Source organism: Ranitomeya imitator, chromosome 5 (assembly GCF_032444005.1).
Source record: "Ranitomeya imitator isolate aRanImi1 chromosome 5, aRanImi1.pri, whole genome shotgun sequence".
NCBI classification, from domain to species: domain Eukaryota; kingdom Metazoa; phylum Chordata; class Amphibia; order Anura; family Dendrobatidae; genus Ranitomeya; species Ranitomeya imitator.
In genome coordinates this window covers 567,530,808-567,551,574 of record NC_091286.1, presented here as the reverse complement: position 1 = coordinate 567,551,574, position 20,767 = coordinate 567,530,808, and the positions used below count along the sequence as shown (strand labels likewise).

The 20,767-nt window shown below is 43.8% G+C and overlaps 2 protein-coding genes across 5 annotated transcripts in view; one reads left to right on the top strand and one right to left on the bottom strand.

Moving 5' to 3' along the window:
- NGEF (neuronal guanine nucleotide exchange factor) overlaps positions 1-12,407 on the top strand; it is a 248,634-nt gene extending 236,227 nt beyond the window's left edge. For 2 of the 4 annotated variants that reach the window (XM_069727763.1, XM_069727765.1), the window contains 4 exons: positions 653-732; positions 1,447-1,482; positions 4,860-4,964; positions 12,116-12,407. In XM_069727763.1, coding sequence (XP_069583864.1) covers positions 653-732; positions 1,447-1,482; positions 4,860-4,964; positions 12,116-12,300 — 406 coding nt within the window. In that variant the 3' untranslated portion in view covers positions 12,301-12,407. The remainder of the gene's footprint in view (positions 1-652; positions 733-1,446; positions 1,483-4,859; positions 4,965-12,115) is intronic. The other 2 variants (XM_069727764.1, XM_069727766.1) reach the window with 1 other exon arrangement.
- A 1,122-nt stretch (positions 12,408-13,529) lies between these two features.
- Positions 13,530-20,767, bottom strand: part of SNORC (secondary ossification center associated regulator of chondrocyte maturation) — a 140,773-nt gene continuing 133,535 nt past the window's right edge. The window contains exon 3 of the mRNA XM_069727767.1: positions 13,530-13,667. Within this exon, the coding sequence (XP_069583868.1) occupies positions 13,558-13,667 (110 nt within the window). The 3' untranslated portion in view covers positions 13,530-13,557. The remainder of the gene's footprint in view (positions 13,668-20,767) is intronic.

Sequence of the window (20,767 nt, the reverse complement as noted above, 5' to 3'; positions counted from 1 at the left end):
TCCTGTTATATATGTACCTGCTATGGTAACGCATGACATCTCTGCCACGTGACACTAATACCTGGCATGCCGACGTCAGCGGCCAGCCTCTGATTACCCGGCAGCATGTATTGCAGCGCAGGGAGCTGGAGGGCAATGCACTGGAGCTGAATGTGCTTCCTCAGATGCGTATCCTCCTGAAGTAGGCGCTGGAGTTGGCAGGCCCCCCTCCCAGATGATCGCTACATCCTTGGCTTTTACACAACCTGTTCCTTGCTATAGGAAATGTCTGCAATGCAGAATTCAATCAACCACAGAAATATGCAGCATGCTACTTATTACTGTGGATTCTGCACGGAAAAGCCCAGTGTTACCTTTATGGAATGGCGTTAATTCTTGTACCGATCTGCTTCGCATCTGCAGCAAAAATCTGCCTTGGCAATCCATGTCAGATGGTGAACAGGCTCATAAAAGGACTGTTGATCTACAATGCTGATTTCAGCTCAACTCCATCCTGCCCACGTTCAGGCTTTGACGACATCCAATCAATAAGCAAATCGCATTAATCAAATATCAGTACTGTTCTTGTCAGATGAGGAATTACCTGGTTGTCTTATTTCTTCTACTATTCTGCGTTTATTCTACATATGTGTGATAAAATTGTGTTTTTCAGAAGTGAAATGAAGCGATGGATGACATCTCTAGTTCCAAATCGTAGGACAAAATTTGTTTCCATCACTGCCAGGGTGTTCGGTAAGTTGCAACAGTCCCACAGACCATGAACGGAGCGGTTGTCATGCACTTAATCTCCCCAGAGTCCCATTCTTGGGACTGGTGGGGCTCGCATTAGTCGGAACCTCAGCGATCAGTAAGTTATCACATACCCTATTACTTGCTAAGATTGAAATAACCCTTTAAAGCTTGACCTCTTTGGTGTAACTGCGGACTGTAGTTGTGAGGAGGAGGAACCTCCGATGGGCCTAAACTCTAATTCATGGGCTCCTGTGGTCCAACCTCTTATCGCTTACCTCTAGGGTCTGTTTCTTACTAATTCACAAAGAGCATCTTAGACCTTATTAATCTTACGTTCTTTGTGTGTAACAGTAGCACCATTTACAAAGCAAATACAAGTGGATGACATTGATTTGGGGTCTTTTAGATCCACTCGAGGAAATTATTCTGAGGGTTCAGCATATATGGTACAACTTTCCACCGCATTGCACATTTTAAGTACACAGAAGTCATATCATTAATAAGGACTAATATACTATGTAATAATCAACCTAAAATAGTGACAACAAATGCTCTTCTCCTAACCAGTGCTTGAAGGGGTTTTCTTCTGCTGGGCCTCATTATGGTGATAGTCCCGGGACCAACCTCTGCTGATCATGATTGGCATGGTTGCTGCAGAACACCATTAGAAAATCAGTTGCTGTCAGCAGTTCACCTCTTCTTCTGTCCATACAGATGCAGATTGGAGTTTTGCACAGACAAATGTGACATGTAAGTGGACAGCTGATCACGGGGAAAGTCCTCATTAGGATGACAGGCTATAGTGATGAGCGAATATACTCGTTACTCGAGATTTCTCGAGCACGCTCATGTGACCTCCGAGTATTTTTTAGTGCTCAGAGATTTTGTTTTTATTGCCGCAGCTGAATGATTTACATCTGTTAGCCCACATAAGTACATGTGGGGGTTGCCTGGTTGCTAGGGAATCCCCACATGTACTTATGCTGGCTAACAGATGTAAATCATTCAGCTGCGGCAATAAAAACTAAATCTCCGAGCACTAACAAATACTCGGAGGTCACCCGAGCGTGCTCGAGAAATCTCGAGTAACGAGTATGTTCGCCCATCACTAACAGGTTACATTATTAGGTATATTAGTGCCCACTACAACATGGTGGTCTGTGGTATATAAGTAACAGTGTGAGCAATATGGGTTTTTTACAGTATCAGCAACCGCAGAGAAAAGCTTTGTTTCATCGGAGAGAAATATAGCGCAAATTGACAATGTCACTTTTTAATGAGTTCTTGTTGCGTCGCATTGCGCTGATACAAACCTATATTGTGTCATCATTTTACCGGCAGGGCTGCATCCATCAATGTTTGACCCAATTATCAAGGACATGTTAGGACTTACCCTTCTAATTCCTGCGTGTGACAGTTTTATGATACAAGCTGTCATATTTTCAGTACTTACAAGACATTTCAGACTATGTTTTTTTGCCAGATAACCAATCCCAAAATAAAAACTAATCCAACGAGACCTTTATTAAACATAAAACCAAACCTAAAGAAGCATCGGTATGAATTTCAAGTAGGTGAGTGGAAAGCTGCCAGCTTCTAGCCTTAGGGAAGGAGCAATGCAGACGGGCTTTCACTATTAATACATATTCTTCACTCCATGAGTTGAGGATTTCAACCTCAGGAGAAAGCATTAGGCCTGGATACACCTAGACGATACTGAAGCCACTTACCTCTCCGTAAGCGTTTGATACCGTGCCGCACAAGAGGTTGGTACACAAAATGAGAATGCTTGGTCTGGGGGAAAATGTGTGTAAATGGGTTAGTAACTGGCTTAGTGATAGAAAGCAGAGGGTGGTTATAAATGGTATAGTCTCTAACTGGGTCGCTGTGACCAGTGGGGTACCGCAGGGGTCAGTATTGGGACCTGTTCTCTTCAACATATTCATTAATGATCTGGTAGAAGGTTTACACAGTAAAATATCGATATTTGCAGATGATACAAAACTATGTAAAGCAGTTAATACAAGAGAAGATAGTATTCTGCTACAGATGGATCTGGATAAGTTGGAAACTTGGGCTGAAAGGTGGCAGATGAGGTTTAACAATGATAAATGTAAGGTTATACACATGGGAAGAAGGAATCAATATCACCATTACACACTGAACGGGAAACCACTGGGTAAATCTGACAGGGAGAAGGACTTGGGGATCCTAGTTAATGATAAACTTACCTGGAGCAGCCAGTGCCAGGCAGCAGCTGCCAAGGCAAACAGGATCATGGGGTGCATTAAAAGAGGTCTGGATACACATGATGAGAGCATTATACTGCCTCTGTACAAATCCCTAGTTAGACCGCACATGGAGTACTGTGTCCAGTTTTGGGCACCGGTGCTCAGGAAGGATATAATGGAACTAGAGAGAGTACAAAGGAGGGCAACAAAATTAATAAAGGGGATGGGAGAACTACAATACCCAGATAGATTAGCAAAATTAGGATTATTTAGTCTAGAAAAAAGACGACTGAGGGGCGATCTAATAACCATGTATAAGTATATAAGGGGACAATACAAATATCTCGCTGAGGATCTGTTTATACCAAGGAAGGTGACGGGCACAAGGGGGCATTCTTTGCGTCTGGAGGAGAGAAGGTTTTTCCACCAACACAGAAGAGGATTCTTTACTGTTAGGGCAGTGAGAATCTGGAATTGCTTGCCTGAGGAGGTGGTGATGGCGAACTCAGTCGAGGGGTTCAAGAGAGGCCTGGATGTCTTCCTGGAGCAGAACAATATTGTATCATACAATTATTAGGTTCTGTAGAAGGACGTAGATCTGGGTATTTATTATGATGGAATATAGGCTGAACTGGATGGACAAATGTCTTTTTTCGGCCTTACTAACTATGTTACTATGTTACTATGTAATCGTGTCTCACGGTCCTAGTGTCACTCTGGATTACCCAGAAGGAGGTTGCGGTCATTGGAAGTGACATGAAAATTACTGTCCCAACCTTATTATTTAAGGCCAGTAAACCCTGCCACCCTGCCTGGTCCTGCTGGTCCTAACCAATTTTCAGTATGTTAAACACTATCCATTGTAAGGTATGTTCCTCTAAAAATGTCACAGTATTCTTTAAATATTATATATAGTACCAAGTAGAGATTAAAAAAAAAAAGAGTAATTTGTGGTGCAGACCTCTCCTTTCTAATATACTATCCAGAAGTTATCAAAGTCACAGATACCATGAGGCTACTTATACACCCTGCTTAAATAAGTGCAGAGGCTGGTGTGATCACAGGACTAGCTCAACGGAAAAATGGTTCTCAATTCCCTTTTTAGGTAAAATGATTATCTGCTTGTGCAGGTGATAAGTGGGAAGGAAATAAAAGGTCTGCCGTAAAGCAAGTCACCCCCTACTCTGCACCATATTGAATTCAATTGAATGTAGCGAGGAAACAGTCTGGATCATCTTTATTTTTTTTATCTGTGGGAAGAAATGACAATAACAGGCAAATCTATGAGTAAGAGTGGCTGAGTCTGGAAATGAAAACCCCCAGACAGCCTCTTTAAAGGACAATGTCACCATAACACAAAAGGGTCACCAACCCGTACATGTAGGCATTCCTCTACTGGCAGCCCCTTTATGTTGGTATTCTATATTTGTATCCCTTTTGTTGTGTTATAGATATTCTAAGACTAATCTAGATTATGAAAAATCAGTTTGTATTTGTAGTAGAGTTGGTTAGAATTTATTTGAACGTCCCATTCCATCTGCCACAACGGTGGTCTGTGGTCGCTGGATGTAAGAGGGCGTCCTTCCTCTTACATGACATCGTCTTTTTATTATCTGGTCTGGCTCGAAGTCACCTGTGTGTCATGCAACAATGACCCCGACCAGGCCGGCTAATTGCAAGAAGCGTTGCGGATGCCACCAGGTAAGGGTTGGTTCTCACCCTCTTGTACAGCAATCCTAGAATTCATGGCCGACGCAATGGGACTCGATTCACACCCACTCGAATTTGCAGAATATAACACCATGAAATAAGACTGATGACCTGTGTAGGCTGATCTGTAATGTAATCATATGTCTTAGGTTATAATTTGTTGTTCTCGGTTTGCTCTCCCTACAGACTGTCCGCAAGTGCAGTGTGTCCACCCGTACATTGCCCAGGAGCCAGACGAGCTGTCTCTTGATCTGGCAGACCTTCTCAATGTCCTGGACAAGACAGATGATGGTACGTGTCTCACTAGTGACAGTCAGATCCCAACGGCATTAGCATTATGATATTCATAATCAGACTGTGACAGATTTCGGCAGCAGAATACCTGTGTCAGGCTGGCAGGCAGAATTGCTTCTCTGAGTGACGGGCTAAGAATAAAGAATTGTAGCACAATGACAAGCTTGATCTACTCAACTATTATCGGAGCTTCAAAAATCAACCCTTTGCAGTATGCAGAGGAGATTTCATTTAATCTGCAGTCATTTCCACATGTCTCCTAGAAGGGCTGCGTAGGATGACAGCCATGCTGGGATGTGCGATGAAAGCCGGTATACAGATAATTGTGTACATATCTGTGCAGCTGTAGACCAGGGGTCTCCAATCTAGGGGTCTCTAGCGGTTACTAAACTACAAATCCAAGCTAGAGAGTTAAAGAGGTGGTCTCATAACAAACCTTTGTGGCATAGCCATGGAAAGTGTCATGAATGTCTAACAGCAGCAGGTCCCAACTGTGGCAATCGCACTGGTCTCCAGAATGAGGGTCCCTAAACCCCCCATTACATGTGATGCCTGTCTATTTAAAAAAATGCTAAAAGGTACTATTCATTATATGAAAATGACTAAACATGAGTCATCTAGGCGGGGCTTGAGGTCTGAGGAGTCACATCATGTGACCACTGCTAGCACACTCATTCTGCTTGTATTGATGTCTCGCTGGAAGTTTGACTTCAGTTCTAGTCATCAAACTACTCAGAATAGGCATACCAACAGCCAGGACTCTTCACCACCCCGCCTCTGCCCACATGATTTCCTCCACCACCCTGCCTCTGCCCACGTGATTCCCTTCACCACCCTGCCTCTGCACACATGATTCCCTTCACCACCCTGCCTCTGCCCACATGATTCCCTTCACCACAGTGCCTCTGCCCACATGATTCCCTTCACCACCCTGCCTCTGCACACGTGATTCCCTTCACCACCCTGCCTCTGCCCACGTGATTCCCTTCACCACAGTGCCTCTGCCCACGTGATTCCCTTCACCACCCTGCCTCTGCACACGTGATTCCCTTCACCACCCTGCCTCTGCCCACGTGATTCCCTTCACCACCCTGCCTCTGCCCACGTGATTCCCTTCACCACCCTGCCTCTGCCCACGTGATTCCCTTCACCACAGTGCCTCTGCCCACGTGATTCCCTTCACCACCCTGCCTCTGCACACTTGATTCCCTTCACCACCCCGCCTCTGCACACGTGATTCCCTTCACCACCCTGCCTCTGCACACTTGATTCCCTTCACCATCCCGCCTCTGCACACGTGATTCCCTTCACCACCCCGCCTCTGCACACGTGATTCCCTTCACCACCCTGCCTCTGCCCACGTGATTCCCTACACCACCCTGCCTGTGCCCACGTGATTCCCTTCACCACCCTGCCTCTGCCCACGTGATTTCCTTCACCACCCTGCCACTGCCCACGTGATTCCCTTCACCACCCTGCCTCTGCACACATGATTCCCTTCACCACCCTGCCTCTGCCCACATGATTCCCTTCACCACAGTGCCTCTGCCCACATGATTCCCTTCACCACCCTGCCTCTGCACACGTGATTCCCTTCACCACCCTGCCTCTGCCCACGTGATTCCCTTCACCACAGTGCCTCTGCCCACGTGATTCCCTTCACCACCCTGCCTCTGCACACGTGATTCCCTTCACCACCCTGCCTCTGCCCACGTGATTCCCTTCACCACCCTGCCTCTGCCCACGTGATTCCCTTCACCACCCTGCCTCTGCCCACGTGATTCCCTTCACCACCCTGCCTCTGCCCACGTGATTCCCTTCACCACAGTGCCTCTGCCCACGTGATTCCCTTCACCACCCTGCCTCTGCACACTTGATTCCCTTCACCACCCCGCCTCTGCACACGTGATTCCCTTCACCACCCCGCCTCTGCACACTTGATTCCCTTCACCATCCCGCCTCTGCACACGTGATTCCCTTCACCACCCCGCCTCTGCACACGTGATTCCCTTCACCACCCTGCCTCTGCCCACGTGATTCCCTACACCACCCTGCCTGTGCCCACGTGATTCCCTTCACCACCCTGCCTCTGCCCACGTGATTCCCTACACCACCCTGCCTCTGCACACGTGATTCCCTTCACCACCCTGCCTCTGCCCACGTGATTCCCTTCACCACCCTGCCTCTGACTACGTGATTCTCTTCACCACCCTGCCTCTGCCCACGTGATACCCTTCACCACCCTACCACCCTGCCTCTGCCCACGTGATTCCCTTCACCACCCTGCCTCTGCCCACATGATTCTTTTCACGATCCTGCCTGTGCCCATGTGATTGTTGGTGAGCAGTTTGCATAGAGCATGCACTGTCTTAGAATTTATTCCTATCCAGGATAGTAATTTGGATAATTTTATAATTGGCATGTTTAGAAAGTTATGACTAAGCACTATAAACTTTCACAATGGTTTTTATTGGTTTGTAAGAAAAAGTAAGGGAAACCAAAACATTCACAACAGAGTAATAGAACAATAAATCATTGCTATCACATCATGGTGTTGGTTTAACTCTTCGAAAATCTAGTGACAATTTCCCATTAAAAACTAATATGAAGAAGTGCAGATTGTAAAATTTGGGGTATTGTTTGTACTAATGAACAGGAGAGAATGTTATCTTCAAAAGAACAATACAAATAAAACTGATACATTTGTTAAGCTTTCTTTATTAAACTGAGCACTTTCACAAAGGACCTTTTGTGGAATATCTCCATGCTAGAAAAGGCTTAGCTATAACCGAGCCTTGTGCCATGGCACTGCCGTATTTTACACCATACGTGCTATGTTCCACTCAGATTACAGGACAAGTCAGCAGTATTTCCAATGATTGTGGAGCTACTGCAACAGACTTAGGCTACGTTCACACTAGCGTTCTGCTAGTGTGCGTCGCCTTAGCGTCGGGCGACGCAGCGACGACGCACGCGTCATGCGCCCCTATGTTTAACATGGGGGACGCATGCGTTTTTGTGTGTTGCGTTTTGCAACACTTGCGTCTTTTTTGCCGCTAGCGTCGGACCAAGAAAACGCAACAAGTTGCATTTTTCTTGCGTCCAATTTTCAGCAAAAAACGACGCACGCGTCGCAAAACGCAGCGTTTTTGCGTGCGTTTTGCCGCGTTTTTCTGTGCGGCGTGCATTGCGTCGCCGACGCAGCGGCGCGCAACGCTAGTCTGAACGTAGCCTAAGGGACCTTTTTAAATGCTTAAATTTACTGCGATAATGACTTTTGGGTTTTCATTGGCTGTAAGCCATAATCATCAACATTAACAGAAATAATCACTTGAAATAGATCACTCTGTAATGACTATATATAATAGATGAATTTCACTTTTTGTATTGAAGAACTGAAATAAATTAACTTTTTGATGATATTCTAATTTTGTGAGAAGCACCTGTATGTTCCAACTGCAAGACACTGAGCTTAAAGGGAATCTGTCACCATGTTTTTGCTATGTAATCTGACAGTGACAGAGACCCTGCCTGATTCCAGTGATGTGTAACTTAGTTTACTGGGTGCAGCAGTTGTGATACAATCCCTGTTTTAGAATACTGAGCTCTGTATAACCCGCCCACACCACTGATTGACAGCTCACTCTGTACATTGACAGAAATCTGCTAATCAGTGGCAACGGGCCAGGTTATACAGAGCAGTTGACAAGGAGGCACGAGACACCTAGTACTCTAGTGATAATCTTCTGCTGATAAAATAATGATTTTTTGTGTGAAATAACAACACAGCCCAGTAAGTGACACATTGCTGGAATCAGGCTCTCAGACCCTATATCATGCGCTCTCAGATTAAAGAGAAAGGCCTGCTGACAGATTCCCTTCAAGAGAAATCCCATGATTCACTCCCACAACTTATTTCTTTAAAGGGAATCTGTTCCCAGAAAAAATGCAATTAACCTGCAAATATGGGGTTAGTTTTCAGGTTAATAGCGTTACTAACCTGCCCAGCGTCCGCACTTAGCCAAACGCTGCTGGGAGAAAATTAACTTTATTGCCCCCAGCATTGTTCCGCACTTAGCCACTGGGGCGGCGACACTCTGTGTATACAGAGTGGTGGCTGTGACTGCACCCCCAGCCCTGACTGATAGCTGAGTCCCAATGCAGAGCGAGTGTCAGTCAGTGCAGGGGGCATTATTACAGCCACCACTCTCTATACACAGAGCGGTGCCTGAACCTGCACCACCACTGCCCTCACGACTGAAACCGGAACATTACCGGGGGATAAAGTTAAAGGGAACCTATCACCCCCAAAATCGAAGTGAAAACGAGGTTAAATTATACTCACCTGGGGGGGGGCGGTCTGGTCCGATGGGCGTCACGGTCTAGTCCAGGGCCTCCCATCTTCATAGGATGACGTCCTCTTCTTGTCTTCATGCCGCGGCTCCAGCGCAGGTGTACTTTGTCTGACCTGTTGAGGGCAGAGCAAAGTACTGCAGTGCGAAGGCGCCGGGCCTCTCTGACCTTTCTTGGCGCCTGCGCACTGCAGTACTTTGCTCTGCCCTCAACAGGGCAGACAAAGTGCGCCTGCGCCGGAGCATGAAGACAAGAAGAGGACGTCATCGTAAGAAGATGGGAGGCCCCGGACCGCGACGCTCATCAGACCCGAACCGGACCGCAGCGGGACCGCCCCTGGGTGAGTATAATCTAACCTCGTTTTCTCATCTTTCAGGATACATCGGGGGCTTATCTACAACATTACAGAATGCTGTAGATAAGTCCCTGATGCCGGTGGGCTTAGCTCATCTTCGATTTTGGGGGTGACAGGTTCCCTTTAATTTTCTCCCCTCAGAGTTGTGATAAGTGAGGGCACTGGGCACTTAATTATGCTATTTACCTGCAGATTAACCCCATATCTGCAGGTTAAGAGACTTTTTTCTAGTGACAGATTCCTTTTAATTTCAGGAACCCAACGGCCATTTTTCATTGTTTCAATGCATTTTTTCTTCAACATTCCTCGCTCTAGGATGAATTTTGTAATTTTTTCTGGTCATGATATGTAATATAGTAGTATATTTTTGTTATCTCACTAAGCAAGCAGGAACATACCTGAGATCCACAGATCCACATGATTCAATAGAACAAGTTGACTACCGTGGGAACCATGAATAACGACCTTTAAAGAGAACCTGTCAGTTGCCATAAAAATGGATTTTTTGTTTTGTTTTCTTTACCTGGGTAAATATTCAAGGACGACCCCTTGTTGATCTAAATGTTTGGCCCCAATAAAATAAAAAAGCTGATACTCACCTCCTGTGCCGGCTTTGTTCCAGTGGTGTCAGCACTCGCTCTCTCTGGGGCTTCCTTGCTGTTGTTATGACGTAACCCAAGAGCCCAGTCAGCGCTGGCGTTACTGTCCCCGTTTTCTGTCGACTCAAACATGAAGAAGTAGTCCGGGCTGTTGACTTCCTCTTCATATTCAATTCGCATGAAGGTGGGGACAGTGACGCCAGTGTTCAGTGGGCGCATGTATGTATGTCCAAGTACACCACTCAGTATATGAAGGCGATACAAAGGAAACTTGTGTTCTTTTTGGAATCCTGGGGAAATCTTACTCAGGGCAACCATTAATTGTAATTCTTCACAGGAGAGGGGAGGTAACAATTTACAGGCACACAGCTATGACACAGTTCTGATCTGAAGTTGAACACCGTTTTATTCAAGCGCCATTTCATCACACAGAATCACTTCTCTCCATTCAATGCTTCATCAACATATGTGAAAGTCTCTTCACAGATAACTTCTCTTCACACACAGTGTCTTAACCTAAGCAGACCTGTACCTTTCAGTCAGTGAGGTAGGGCGAGGGTGATGAGTCTGGTGCTGTAGCTCTCTCACTTCTACCTTGATGTAATAAAGATGCCCCTGAGTGTCCTGACTGCTTCTTTGTTCATAGCAATGATTTCAGCCTGTCAGGTGACTCTCTAACACACCTTACTCTAGGATCTCCTGGGCACAATAATAACTTTCCCAATATGCCTTGGGGCTGAACTAACCACTCCCTGTCTGCTACAACCATTTTAACCCCTATAGTTGCTGGATTATCCTAAATCAACAGTGTAGCTTCTATCTGTCAGATTAACTGTATGTAAATCTAGTATTGTTACCAACTTGATGCTGTCTCCAACATTTCTCTGTGGGTCTCTTCTTCTGGACCACACCTGCTTGGCTAACAAGACTACATTTATATAGAGGAAAGAGAGGGCAATATCTCAAGAGCGGACGGTCGCAGGAACAAAAGGAAAACAACACCAGATTATGGAGAAACAGCAGCATTTAAACCAGGTTAAAAAATTACATATTTATGGCAAGTGACAGATTCTCTTTAAAGAGAACATATCAGCACAATTTTGCAATGTAAAGTCATGGCTTTAATGGTGATGTTACACAGATGAATTTAATACCTTTGGTGAAGAAATCCGCTCTTTTTGTTCTTCTTTAATTAGCATTTGACGTTTTCTGCAAATTAAATTTTGGCGCACAGGGGTCACACTGTATAATGGGTCTTCTCCTCCTGCCCCGGCCCCTCCACCTGCCTTTATTGTTTAAATGACAGGTCACTGATATTTCCACGACCTGCCTCTTGTTTGGCACCGTAGGTGACACGTGTCGATTGAGAATTTGGCTCATATACATTTTTGAGACTGTGCATATAGCACACATGGTGCCATTTTATTGTAGATCAGGCAGGAAAATAATCTGTGCATGCACTGCTCATTGCAATGACAATGCCAACGGTCTATGCGCTATCCACCAATGTGGCTCACTATTCTGTTCGTCAGAGCTTAGGAGCCCCGGGGACGCACTACGGAGCTCGGACCCTGCCGGCTCACTACATGGGAGTGAATAGGATGATAATTAGTATTGGAAGCTGTGTCTCTACCCACACATGATAACGATGTAGGACTTTCTTTCACGGTGGTAGAATCTCTTTCAGTTTCAGCCATAAATTTCGTGTTATATTTATTGGTAACCAATGTTTATGTAGAATATAACGGCTTTATGAGATCAGAACATTGAAGCCACAGTAGTTGCTTCCACAGATCATATAATATTCAGAATAATAGTCCAGTTTTCCCTTTTTCTCCCAGGTTGGGTGTTTGGTGAACGTCTGCATGACCAAGAGAGGGGCTGGTTCCCCAGCACAGTGACAGAAGAAATACTGAACAAGCACGTCAGGACGCAGAATCTGAAGGAGTGCTTCAGGGTGCACAAAACCGATGAAGGCAGTCAGAACAAAGACCGGCGGAAGATGGGAAGCAGAACGCGGCAGTGACCCCCGGAGATGGCATGGGGCAGCATGCTCGGGGAGGGGACGGGGAAAGAAGCAGTGTGTCTGTGACGCGATGCAAATATTCTATATAAATATATGTATATTATCTACAGATGTGTGTTACTGTTCTACAGGCAGCCATACAATAAGGCAATAGGACACAGCAGGTTAAGGATCAAAAGCAAGGACACATAATGCACACAAAGATGGGCACACACACAGAAGATTTATGGACAGATAAAACTGTATATTGGCTTTATATCTTGTATAATAGACATTAGTAATGTATTGAGGCAGGCTTGCCTAAATGGGCAACGGTACTACAACTCCCATCAACCAGCGCTGGAAGCTGGCGGACTGCTGACTACAGAAGCCTGACTCATAACAAAAAAAAATGGTGGAAGAATCTTCTAGTCTGCCATATATTCTTCTACCAAATTTATTAGGTAGGGGTCACGTGTGAAATTTGTCTTCGGGGCTGTCAGATGTATAAAATCGGACCAAGGTTGGAACACAATGATCGGACTGGCCAGCGGGTCTCCCTACTCAAGCATGACAGCTTATATATCTATGCAGCTGACACATTCGGGTCAGAAGAGCAGCTGACCAGTCAGTGCTTTGCGTTCCAATCTTGCTCCGGTTTATACGGCCATCTGACTGTGCCCGAATTCTAGACTTCAATCATGTCTTACAAAATGTCTCAACCTTGGGCATATAGATTAAAATGTCTCCCTAATATGGAGGAGGAGACACGAATAACCGCCTCAAGCTTCATTATGGTCTACATGCCACACAATGATGCGACAGAATATATTTTGTGAGGAAATAATTGGCTTTTGGGGACACAGTGCTGGTATTTGCTCCAATTTTAGCCTGTATTATGCTGGTGCCCACACCTCACACTTTTATATCAGCTCCTCAATATATTTTTATTTCAGTATCATCTAACTGAAGGTGTCAGCTGTATCCAATGTTTATACCGTGGTGAGAGCATTTTCTTTTTATCTTGTTTTATATTCACGGTCCTTGCAATGTGGCGGCATTTTTGATGGTGGAGGAGGGGGGTTGTATAGGTCCCATGTTAAGGCTTGTAAATTAGATTAGTTTGGGTTCTATGAACCTGTGTTCCCAGTACAAAGCCACTGATAAAACCATTGCTTGGAGAAAATGGGATCTACTTGCAGTTCGCTTGCTCGTGTTTTAGCTCACAGTTTCAACCTGACCATAAAGGGTAGAAACACAATGTGATTCTTTATTGGTTTAAGAAGCAGAGAATTTTCTGAGTGTGATAACAATCAGAGCGATGAGGACGGAGGTGCCAAGTAGAGCTGCCAAGACGATCGCAGCGACGGCTCCAGGACCTAAGGAACCTGCGGACAAAAATAGAAGAAAAAATACTGAAAATAAATCTTTTATACAGTATATGGGATTTCATTCTTCCAAAAGTTTACAATTTACTAAGCTGCTAATAATCTGCACTTGAAAAAGTGAGTACGGTTATATTCCCACGATGGGTTTTGTGGAGTTTTTTACTCTGCAGATTTAAAAACAAAAAAACAAGTAACATATTTTACTTAATTAGTGAAGAAATGGTGCAGAAAATCTCATCGTGGGAATGTAGCCTTAAAGGGAGTTCCCAGCTTGAGGAAACCTCTGCCCTAGCTGGAAAAAACAAACAAACTACCTTACTCACCCTCCCCAGGTCCAACGTTGCTCCCAGTGTCTGCCATTGTCTGCAACGCTGACATTGAAGTTTATTTGGTCAAGTTCGCTGCAGCTTACAAACTTGAAACAATCGTGTCAGAGTCACAGGTTACGTTACAACCCAGTTGCTAAGGCTACGTTCACATTAGCGTTTCGCTAATGTGCGTCGCTGTTGCGTCGGCGACGCAGCGGCGACGCAGCGGCGACGCGCCCCTATGTTTAACATGGGGGACGCGTGCGTTTTTTTTGGTAGCGTTTTCCGACATGTGCGTCATTTTCAACGCTAGCGTCGGACGCAAGAAAATGCAACAAGTTGCATTTTTCGTGCGTCCGATTTTCGTCAAAAAACGACGCACGCGTCGCAAAACGCAGCGTTTTTGCGCGCGTTTTTGGTGCGTCGTGCGTTGCGTCGCCGTTGCATCGCCGACGCACCGGCGCGCAACGCTAATGTGAACGTAGCCTTATCCATAGATGTTAAAAGAAAAAAAAGGTTTTGATACCGTGTTAGCTAATTATAGCCAGTTGAAAAAAAGATTGATTGTTCTCAGTGGAAGATAAGAAATGATAACCTTGTAGTTATGATACCTTTTAATGGCTAACAAAACTAAAATAATTACAAGATTATTAATTTGTTTTTCCCATTGAGAACAATTAATTTGAATCCGTAGATGCAACACCGTAATCTTTTTGTCATCATGTATCCATAGCCTTGAGGGACAGTCCTTAGTTAAAAAAAAGTATTAATAGTGATGGGAATGGTTTCTGGATGTGTGCGTTCTGTTAGTATATAGATAGGTGTGCGTATTCAGGTAAGGCCGGGATCACACATGCGAGAAATACGTCTAAGTCTCGCATGGTAATACCCGGCATTGCGCCGTCACTCAGATAGCGGAGCGTTGGCCGCATAGCAATACATGGAGCCGCACGCTCCGCTCCTGAGTGACGGCGGCAATGCCGGGTATTACCATGCGAGACGCAGACGTATTTCTCGCATGTGTGATCCCGGCCTAACGGCTTTCTGAAACCCTGGGGGCATAAATGACTTTTACTGCGGACTGAAATGAAAACTATACTGTAGTTCAGGAGAATCTCTGAAGAGGTATTACGAACTTAACCGTTGTATATACCATCAATGTCTGTCCAGTCCAATATTCTCTATACACTAATGGAGAGGAAGCTGCGTGAAAAAACTGTGTACCTCTTCACCTGAACGCCCTCAAATATCAATGAATTGTAGCTTCTTTTCTATTGAAGTGTAGAGAAAATGCAGAATCAGATCCTAGAAGTGGGACTTGCAGCAGTGTTGTGGATGCTTAAAGTGGATCTGATCTGGATTTCACAAAATAAATTGCATTCTTAGGCCTCATTCACACGACGGTGTTATTCACGTCTGTGGTTTTTATCTGATCGTGTGTCGATGCAAAACTCCCAGAGACATGTCCGTTATTTCTGGTATCACGGATGAAAACTGCCAATACAAGTTTATTGGTCCGTAAAAAAAAACCACCCAGATGGCATCAGTGTACAATACATGTGGTGCACGTATTTAACAGTACAAAATATAGGAGAAGATTTGTAATTTATTTATCCGTCCGTGATAAACACTGATGACGCTGATGGTGAAAACAGACACATGGACCAAACACTGATGACACACTGATCCAAAACAGTGATGACACTGATGGTAAGGCTACTTTCACACGTCAGGTTTTCGCTGTCACGCTCAATCCGGCTAAATTTCAAAAAACCAGATCCAGCGAATGTTGCAGCCAGATCCGTTTTTTCCCCATAGACTTGTATTAGTGCCGGATTGCGCTGGATGACATTGCGTTTCGTCCAGTCTTCGCCGGATTTGCCGTTTCCGGTTTCTGGAAAAAACGTCCATAGCAAAGTTTTTTGTCTCCGGCAACTGGAAGTGCCGGATCCGAAAAATGACGGATTCCGGCGCCGGATTCCGTTTTTTTTTTCCAATAATCTTTATTGGGAGATTATTTCTTTTACCTTTAACTGGTAAGGAAAGAACAGGGGGGGAAGGGGAGGAAGGGGAGGGAATAGAAATAAGGAAAGAAAATAAACCCCAAACAGTAGGGGAAAGAGAGCAGGTTTACATACATATATGTATTCACATATTTGCGCGGATTCCATTTTTTTAAACTGAGCATGCTCCACATTTTTTTATCCATTTATATGGATGTGCTAGTCGGATCCGTCAAAAAAACGGATCCGTCGCATCAGTTTTTTACAATCTATGAGGAAAAAAAAGGGGGTTGAGTTCCAGCTCCTTAAAATCGATCAAGTTTAATGAAATCCAAATGTAAAAATACACGCAAATGACTAAACTCCCTCCGGTATATGCCCCTCTAGCAAGAGGAGTGTATGGCGACGCGTTTCGATCCGAAGATCTTTCTCAAAGCTTTGAGGCTCATCAAGAGAATGCCAAGAGTGTGCAAAGCAGTCATCAAAGCAAAAGGTGGCTACTTTGAAGAACCTAAAATATAAGGCATAATTTCAGTTGTTTCACACTTTTTTGTTAAGTATATAATTCCACATGTGTTAATTCATAGTTTTGATGCCTTCAGTGTGAATGTACAATTTTCATAGTCATGAAAATACAGAAAAATCTTTAAATGAGAAGGTGTGTCCAAACTTTTGGTCTGTACTGTATGAGCAAAATACTGAGCAATATTGGGGACTTGGTATTTGGCTTTAGCAACTGCAAGAAGCAGATGAATGGAGTTTATTTTTAGAAAATTTTAGGTTACTTTTCTCATTAGTGAGTCAGGAGAGATAATATTGGAAAAATTATTATGCAGGAAAATTGTCTAAAAAACTTTTTGGAAAATGACATTTCCAAGTTGCAATGTTAGTGGAGAGGTCACCAGTGAGATGGGTGGGGATCAGACAACAGGCACCTCCATTGATCGGCTGTTATTTGCGCTGACGGGATGTAAACAGAACTGCAAAGCACAGCTGCATCCAGTGTGTAGCAGTTGCTGCCGGGAACTACACAGCTCCTATTCTTCCTGTTGATACGCCATCATTATGTTGTGGACCTACAAACCCTTTAATCGAGACCGCACGGAGGTGGATTTGTTTTCTAAGACTGCAATTAGTGACACCTAGAATAAAAAAAGGATTATAGTTCTTCACTTCATTGAAATTTCTACATATAAGTTTCAGAAAAAAATTTTGGGCAGAGAGATCAATGGGTTTGTGCTCTTCCTTAGTCTGCTTTGATTCATAGGAAAAGTGTTTCCTCGCAAGTTTGTAGAGCAGAGCTTCTACAGGAGAATATTGTTTTGTATGACATGGTCACGCAGTATGATAGTCGCAAAGCCCTTATATAGAATGAAGTTCCTACAGTGTTCCCCATACAGTATGATGCCCCCACAGTCTCCGTACAGTATGATGCCCCCATAGTATTCCTCCACACAATATTATGCCCTCACACAAGCATCCCACACAGTATAATGCCTTTACAACCCTCAAAAAAAGTATGATGCCCCCACAATTCCTCCATACACAGTATGATGTCACCATAGTCTAGTCTCCCTTACATAGTATGATGCCTCCACAGCTCTCCACATAGTATAATTTCCCAAAGGTGCCCCCATAGGATATGATACCTCCATACTGTATTCCTCCACACAGTATGAGACTTCCAAGCCCCCACACAGGATGATGTTCCTGCAGTGTTCCCATACATACAGTATGATGCCCTCAAAGTCCCCAAACAGTATGATGCCCCCACATTGTTCCTCCCCACAGTATGATGTTCTCATAATGATGTAGGAGTAGGCTGGCATGCCTGAAGTGTTTGAAGAAAATCTAGTGTAGCATTCACCCCTTAAAAGAAGAAATTTCAAGGTCCACAGATGCATCCAAGTGTGCCAGTACTCAAAGATGCCCCGGTGGTGAAGCCAAGGATGGACAAGAAGCTGAGGATGAAACTGATTACCAACCTATATATAAAATGAAGAATAGAAGGTACTGGGATTTGGAGGCCCACTAGGGTGTAGCAACCCTGTACGGAGTGGAAGATATTCAGGAAAATAAGCGTTTGGATCAGTCTTTCAGGTCAACCAGCAGCTCCTACGGACTGTCCTGGAACATACACTACTGCATTTTCATTTATTGTCAGTTTGCCTGTTTTTACTGCTGTTAACTACTGTCACTGGAACTTGTCTCAAGCACTGTGTGTTTGTAATGATGAAACATGAAGACACAAAAGAGAATAGTAAAACCAAAAACACTCAGTTTGAAAAAATGTTGCAGTAATCCGCAAGTGCTAGTAAAAGATGTAAAAAACAGGGTATTTGGTTGATACGTTTTTTGCAAAAAATGTATACTAAGCTGCTCTACCAATCTTCACGGTATACCCTTATCAGAGCAGTCCTAACTAATGTATGCAATCCCTATCTGATGTATTTAAAAACCTGATCATCTGTATATAACCTGTGTGAACAGGGTTCAGAGAGGAAAAATCCATGTGTGCATACAGGGTAGAACAGCTTTTGTGCAGATAGCCCAAGAGGAGTGGTGGAACTCCCCAGTCTTGTAGACACAAGAGAACAATTATGGAAACAGGAACACATGGGCTACTTGCACAGTGAACAAGTCTGTATGATCATGTTCACACACCACCAAGAAACCTGAAGACACAAAAGAGAATAGTAAAACCAAAAACACTCAGTTTGAAAAAATGTTGCAGTAATCCGCAAGTGCTAGTAAAAGATGTAAAAAACAGGGTATTTGGTTGATACGTTTTTTGCAAAAAATGTATACTAAGCTGCTCTACCAATCTTCACGGTATACCCTTATCAGAGCAGTCCTAACTAATGTATGCAATCCCTATCTGATGTATTTAAAAACCTGATCATCTGTATATAACCTGTGTGAACAGGGTTCAGAGAGGAAAAATCCATGTGTGCATACAGGGTAGAACAGCTTTTGTGCAGATAGCCCAAGAGGAGTGGTGGAACTCCCCAGTCTTGTAGACACAAGAGAACAATTATGGAAACAGGAACACATGGGCTACTTGCACAGTGAACAAGTCTGTATGATCATGTTCACACACCACCAAGAAACCTGAAGACACAAAAGAGAATAGTAAAACCAAAAACACTCAGTTTGAAAAAATGTTGCAGTAATCCGCAAGTGCTAGTAAAAGATGTAAAAAACAGGGTATTTGGTTGATACGTTTTTTGCAAAAAATGTATACTAAGCTGCTCTACCAATCTTCACGGTATACCCTTATCAGAGCAGTCCTAACTAATGTATGCAATCCCTATCTGATGTATTTAAAAACCTGATCATCTGTATATAACCTGTGTGAACAGGGTTCAGAGAGGAAAAATCCATGTGTGCATACAGGGTAGAACAGCTTTTGTGCAGATAGCCCAAGAGGAGTGGTGGAACTCCCCAGTCTTGTAGACACAAGAGAACAATTATGGAAACAGGAACACATGGGCTACTTGCACAGTGAACAAGTCTGTATGATCATGTTCACACACCACCAAGAAACCTGAAGACACAAAAGAGAATAGTAAAACCAAAAACACTCAGTTTGAAAAAATGTTGCAGTAATCCGCAAGTGCTAGTAAAAGATGTAAAAAACAGGGTATTTGGTTGATACGTTTTTTGCAAAAAATGTATACTAAGCTGCTCTACCAATCTTCACGGTATACCCTTATCAGAGCAGTCCTAACTAATGTATGCAATCCCTATCTGATGTATTTAAAAACCTGATCATCTGTATATAACCTGTGTGAACAGGGTTCAGAGAGGAAAAATCCATGTGTGCATACAGGGTAGAACAGCTTTTGTGCAGATAGCCCAAGAGGAGTGGTGGAACTCCCCAGTCTTGTAGACACAAGAGAACAATTATGGAAACAGGAACACATGGGCTACTTGCACAGTGAACAAGTCTGTATGATCATGTTCACACACCACCAAGAAACCTGAAGACACAAAAGAGAATAGTAAAACCAAAAACACTCAGTTTGAAAAAATGTTGCAGTAATCCGCAAGTGCTAGTAAAAGATGTAAAAAACAGGGCTCTTGGGCTATCTGCACAAAAGCTGTTCTACCCTGTATGCACACATGGATTTTTCCTCTCTGAACCCTGTTCACACAGGTTATATACAGATGATCAGGTTTTTAAATACATCAGATAGGGATTGCATACATTAGTTAGGACTGCTCTGATAAGGGTATACCGTGAAGATTGGTAGAGCAGCTTAGTATACATTTTTTGCAAAAAATGTATCAACCAAATACCCTGTTTTTTACATCTTTTACTAGCACTTGCGGATTACTGCAACATTTTTTCAAACTGAGTGTTTTTGGTTTTACTATTCTCTTTTGTGTCTTCAGGTTTCTTGGTGGTGTGTGAACATGATCATACAGACTTGTTCACTGTGCAAGTAGCCCATGTGTTCCTGTTTCCATAATTGTTCTCTTGTGTCTACAAGACTGGGGAGTTCCACCACTCCTCTTGGGCTATCTGCACAAAAGCTGTTCTACCCTGTATGCACACATGGATTTTTCCTCTCTGAACCCTGTTCACACAGGTTATATACAGATGATCAGGTTTTTAAATACATCAGATAGGGATTGCATACATTAGTTAGGACTGCTCTGATAAGGGTATACCGTGAAGATTGGTAGAGCAGCTTAGTATACATTTTTTGCAAAAAACGTATCAACCAAATACCCTGTTTTTTACATCTTTTACTAGCACTTGCGGATTACTGCAACATTTTTT